The sequence below is a fragment of the Micromesistius poutassou genome (genome assembly GCF_964030765.1).
Source record: "Micromesistius poutassou genome assembly, chromosome: 16".
Classification (NCBI taxonomy): Eukaryota; Metazoa; Chordata; class Actinopteri; order Gadiformes; family Gadidae; genus Micromesistius; species Micromesistius poutassou.
Window position 1 is genome coordinate 13,938,072 of NC_140286.1, and position 6,207 is coordinate 13,944,278.

General features: G+C 48.1%; 1 protein-coding gene across 1 annotated transcript in view; it reads left to right on the plus strand.

The window, feature by feature from the left end:
• The window catches only part of LOC311360674 (uncharacterized protein), a gene marked incomplete at both ends in the record, with an annotated part of 73,748 nt that extends 72,443 nt beyond the window's left edge, over window positions 1-1,305 (plus strand). The window contains 3 exon segments of the mRNA XM_084480789.1: window positions 197-224; window positions 478-768; window positions 883-1,305. Coding sequence (XP_084336915.1) covers window positions 197-224; window positions 478-768; window positions 883-1,305 — 742 coding nt within the window.
• Between the last annotated feature and the right edge of the window lie 4,902 nt (window positions 1,306-6,207).

Below are 6,207 nucleotides of genomic sequence, written 5' to 3' on the forward strand. Positions count from 1 at the left end.
TGTGCACTTGGTTAAAGACGGAGGAATAGTTCATTAACCTCTATTGTATTACAGACCTTTGGGAGCCAGCGAGCCAGCCTAGCAGGAGCCAGAATGGATTCTATTGGTTGGACTCAAACTCCTCTTTTCTAGTTTAGCAAAAGCTTTTATCGAAAGCGAATAGGTGCACGTCTTTTTAGGTGTAATTGAGGAGCAGGTCGGGGTTTTGGGGTATTTGCTCGAGGGTTAGGCTGTAGACATTGGGGTTTGAACTCGGACCCTTCCGGCTGAAACACTCACACCCACTTTTCTGACTTTGTGTCTGTATATACAGGTGTTGTTGTGGGTGCATATGGTAACATACGTATGTGTGTGTTTTTTCGCATGTGTGTTTGTGTGCATGTGTGTCTTGCGTTTGTGTGTGTGTATGCGTGTATGCATGTGTTTGCGTGTGTGTGTGTGCATGTGTGTGTGCGTGTGTGTGTGTGTGTGTGTCAGGTGGAGGACATGGAGAAGAAGCTGGACTTCCTGGTGGACATGCACATCCAGCACAGCGAACACCTGATGGTGGACTCGGCCGGCGCCGCCCGCATGACCCTCGACCCCTGCGTGGTCGCCGCGGGGACCGTGCGCGGCCCCGCCTTCTACGGCCTCTCGGACGCCTTCCCCGCCCCTCCCCCCCACGGGGGGGGGCGCCACGCCTACCGCTTCCCCGTCGGCAAGGTCAACCCCTACCTCCTCGCCTTCCAGAAGGAGGGGGGCGGCGCCAGGGCGGTGGTGGGGGCGGGGGTGGGGGACGCAGAGGGGGGAGGGGGGGGTCTCCCCCGGGGGGAGGAGGAGGACGACGGGGCCCCGCCTCCCCTCCGGCGCCCGGCGGTGTCCCCGGTGCCGACGTACACGGAGCGGCCCACCGTGCTGCCCATCAGCTCCCTGCAGCCGCCCGCCACCAGCCCCGCCCCCGACCCTCTGGGGGCGTGGCCCGACAGGACCCCGGGGGGCGGGGTCAACCGGGGGGGGCGCGACGACGGCGGCGGGGACACGCCCCTCTCCATGCTGTCCGTCAACCACGAGGAGCTGGAGCGCTCGCTCAGCGGCTTCAGCATCTCCGGAGAGCGGGAGGAGGAGGAGGAGGAGGAGGAGGGGGGAGGGCGGAGGCAGGGCGGGGCGGGTGGGAGGAGCTACGGGGGGCGGAGCCGGCCGAGCTACCTGGCGGAGGCGGAGACGGACACGGACAGCGACCCGTTCACGCCCAGCAGCGCCGGGCCCCTCCCCTTCTCTTCCACGGGGGAGGGGCTTCCGGAGACCGTGTGGAACTCGCCGCCATGAGGCTCCGCCCCCTCGCCCTCAGCCAACACGGTCCGCGCCCTCTCTTCAGCTCCGTGACTGTAACCCCAGCCTCTGGTTGGCTCGCTTGGGAACCCCAATGCCCTCTGGACCAATGGGAGGCCAGAGGACACAAAGAGGAGGAGCCAGCGTCTCATCTTTGTTACATCTTCTGTTACATCCATGAGAGAGCGAGAGAGAGAGAGAGCGAGAGAGAGAGAGAGAGAGAGAGAGAGAGAGAGAGAGAGAGAGAGAGAGAGAGAGAGAGAGCGAGAGAGAGAGAGAGAGAGAGAGAGAGAGAGAGAGAGAGATCCCTGGACACCGAGAGGTAAACTCTGGGCAGTCCGGTTCCCGTTTGTAACATTTAGACTCTGTACAGCGCACTTCTTCGTAAAGATTTAGCCGAAATATAAACCATGAATATACATATATCCACCGAAAGCTTTACTGCTGCGAAGCAAAACGCACTGCATGTGACGCATGCCAATAACCAGTGAGCCCCGGTCCACCGGGTCTACCGGGGGGGGGGGGGGGGGTCTGAGTGGCAGCCCGGATCCCTGCTATGCCATTTTGTATCACCTTTTGTATGAAGCCACGCCCATACCTTAGCATGGTCTGCATGATGGGGGGCCTTAGGAGCTGGTCGTTAGGGGCCGGTTGTTAGGGGCCGGTCGTTAGGGGCCGTTAGGGGCCGGTCTGGGTGGGACGTCTGAGGCAACGTCTTCTGTCTCTGTTGTTTGTTTGTGTGTGTTTGTGTGAGTTTGTATGTGTGTGTGTGTGTGTGTGTGTTTGTGTGTTTGTGTGAGTGTGTGTTTTTGTGAGTGTGTTTGTGGGTTTTAAAGCCTTTCCATTGCATATTGTTATTCAGACTGAATATATCTTTTGCTGTTAGCTGGTTGGCTCAGAGTTCCCCGCGTCAAAAGGTTTTCAAATACCAACTATCATTTGGTAAATATTTCCACAAAATAGGCGAATTACAAAGTATCCCGCCCCAATCAATAGACTCATGATAATCCACAATCCAGATACATGTCACGTCTAATTTAGTGTTCCTTTTGGATACAACACTGTAGAGTGTATCCCGCTAGATCTAAAACAGTAAAGAGTGTATCCAGCAAGATATACAACAGTACAAAAGTGTATCCTGCTAGATCTTTTAAAGTAGAGTGTATCCCACTAGATCTACAACAGTAAAAAGTGTCAAAAAGCACATTTTCAAATGCCAATATTAATTTGGTGTTGTTTGGGTTTGAGTTTTAAAGTGGTCATGTGAAAGCACAGAAAGATTATCACATGATTGAACTATTCTGAGTATAACAGTTACAACCACTCAACATACATTACTCAATTAACTAATATACTGCTCAATGCATTAAAACACAATCCACGCGTAAAATAGCACAACATGTCATTAACGACTTTTTGCCACAGTAATGGATTAATGGCTTTTTGAATCACTTTGCCACTTTAACAGAATGATCCGATCTCGTCATCCAAAACTCATACACTCATCGTGCATTCACCAAAATACTTGAGATTATCGAAGGTGAAATTATTTTAACGATTGTTTTAACATGGTATTATTTGTAATCTGTTTCTATTCTTTCATGTTTATGTTTCCAGTTGGTTGTGAATGTTGGGTCGTTTGAGCAGATCTACCCACTCTTAAACCGTTCCCGCTCCTTGGTACGCGGTTAGTTTATCGGAAAAGGTTTCGCTAGCTCTTGAGCAGAAACAAAGGTACATAGCCGTCACATGACCTGGTTCGCATGATTGAAAATAAAAAATGTTAATTTTAAATTTGTCAAAGCTGTTACTTTTCTTAAGGACAAAAACACAGGTTTAGTTTATCGCTTTTGTTACTTCCCCCACTTAAACTTTATTTGTGCTTTGCTTTTATATTCAAGACTGGAACTGTGTTTTGTCTTTAGAGTTCAGTTCATTTTAATCAATATATTTATGTAGATTTGCTACTGAAATTCTTTGTCACAAGACCTCCTTCAAAGACCGCTTTTAATGTAAACCCTAACAATTTTAAAGTGTTACAATTAGGCTTGGTTATTCTTCTGATACAACAGATTACTGCTTCATATGCCTGTTGTAAACATCAACTCCATTTCCGCCAAAAAATCTGCAATATTTTCCCGAATCGGATGACGGGGAACGCACATCCCAAACAATGATGTAAATAGTCCAACTTCTCTGTGATTCATTGGGGGGGAACAGAGTCAAAGTTACGGACTGTGATTGTTTCACAACACGCAGATGAAGCACTACCCTCTTAGGTGAAAAAATAGCCAAGACTTTAGGTTTCCCTTGGAGCAACAAATTAATGATTCTGCTTTAATGTAATTGTAAAACGTCTCTGCTGGTCACACGAAGTGTAGACCCCTAGTGGTACAGAAGTGTCACTTATTATGTTCAAACTAATTTGATTTAGCTTCTTAGTTAGTGCTTTACAAAGTAATGCTCAAAACATCCAAACATTACTCCACGTGAAATTCATGTCACAAACAACATTGCAACGGAATTAATCCCACACTTAAACGATCCACTAGACACATCATTGGAGTGTGTGTGTGTGTGTGTGTGTGTGTGTGTGTGTGTGTGTGTGTGTGTGTGTGTGTGATGGGAGGGGGGGGGGGGTGCTTGCTACAGGGGCTCTGTGCTATATTTCTTTTAAAGAACATGAGTCTTGTTCCGTGTGCGCCACATCTCCACGTCTCATCGCCCGCCGGCGGTGGACTTCTGGCCTGCTACTCTTTCTTTGTGCCTTGGCTTTCCGAACTGTTGTTTTCTCCGCGGACGACATCAGACGTGTGGACGCTGTCGTCTGTCTGGGTGGGGGGTCCCCGCTGTCTGTTGGGGGTTCATTCAAGAAGAGGGACGTCACAAGTACTTTATATCTTTATATATTCGTATCTTCTTCTTGAAACGTTGCTAAATAATACCGAACACTAACGTAATAAAGTCATAACTAATTAATCAACAGTTGGTGCCGAGATGATGAAAACCGCACAGTGCGCGCTCTTACTTTGAAGCATATGGGAGACATAACAAACAGTGGATTAGTGATGACTGTGACTGTGAAGGGTTGAAGAGACCAGAGGAGGTGTGACACTGGGCTGGACGGACCGGCCCAAGACAAGTATTTTATGTTTCTCATCTGTCACTTTTGCCCTTGATTTTATACTATTTTTATTCTGTTTACATTTTAGAGTGACGTTTGTGTAACGTTGACACTAGTGGCCTTCGAGGGGCCCTTCAGCGACTCAGTTAAACAACAACGTAGGTAAAGGGGAAGGTTGGCTACATCTGTAATCTGTCACTCTGGATCTTTTCATTTGATAATAATAATAATATGCAAACTGTATTTATAACATGTTTTTTTTATCCATTGATTTATTTCCTCTGTTTTCAATTGCACTCGTTACTAATAAAGTTTGAAAACTAATACTTGGTGGCATTTATTTATTCATTTGTCCAACAATGGGCGGTTAGTAACTGACCCGTCATAAGCTAGCAAGCTACACTTCTTTAGCAGTCCCTGGCGTCCATGTTTTGTGTTTTCCCTGATTATATTTGATAAACCGTTAGGAAGCGACACATTTACTTACTTCAGGTTTGAAACGTATCCCAATAGTGCGAGACTGGTACCGTTTCTCAATTCGCGTTCTCGTGTGTTCTCGTGTACTTGCGTTCTCGATAAACGTCATCAGTGGTAGCCCAAGCACTGTTCCAATTCCAAGTACGCGAGTACTGTCGTAAAACCCGGAAGTGTTCTCGATGCGTTCTCGAAGAGGCCGTTCTACCGAGGATGCATCGGAGGTGACTCGTGTGGACTTGGGACCGTTAAATATCCCAGAATGCATCATCGAGTCCGCTGCTGTTCCAATTGCAGGTGCGTACTCGCGTTCTCGGAAGTCTGTACTTGAAAGTCCGGACTTGCCAAGTACGTACTTCCAAGTCCGCGAGAACGTAGTCTGTGTACTTGGTATTGAGAAACGGCTTAGGAAAAAAAACGGTCAAACTGCACCATGGGAATTGTAGTTATTGTACATTTGGCGGGATAAGGTCGTCTGGTAACCCATTAGTTAATTATGTTCACCCTTTGCGGCACATGATGCCAAATAACGTTTTCTGACATTTTCTCAGATTTCCCCCCGACACTCACCAAACTGAATTGGCCTTTTCAGTTAGTTTGACCCCTTCTTTAAAGTCCCCAGTGGGGGCGGTCTTTGGCCCCCAGGAGCTGCGTGAGTTGGTGTTTTGCCACTTGCCCGCCAGCGCGCGGAGCGGTCGTCACGCTTTGAATGCCATCCGGAGAAAGAGGCTCATTGAGCCGCGGGATCCGGTGACAGCGAGGCGCTCATCAGTGCATTCAGCGACAGAAAAAGTCCTGTTGGACAAGAGAGACGCTCCGAAAAGCCGGGCTTGGATTACACCGCGGAGAGGCAGAAAACACGTCAGTCCATCGGGGGTCTGCAACGAGATACACTCGCACTTTGTAGCGCAAATGAACATAATTGTCGTAATCGTCGCCCATTATTCGCTTTTTAGCGTAAATAAAATGATAAGGTCTGTTGTTGTCTGATTAACGGTGATGATGGAGATGGTGTGACCTGCTGTAGAGAGAGGAGAGAGACAGGAGAGCTGTCATACGGAGGGGTTAGAGAATCCTTCATTCTGTACAAATCAATGGTAATCTATAATAGAGAAGCTACACATTATTCCTATTGTTGAAACCACTGACATTAACACTGTACTGTATAATCATCACTGGTTATTCATTAAAATAAAGTTATCAGGGACCATCAACTTCAAATAAGGTAGGCCTACTTTGTCACACACACACACACACACACACACACACACACACACACACACACACACACACACACACAC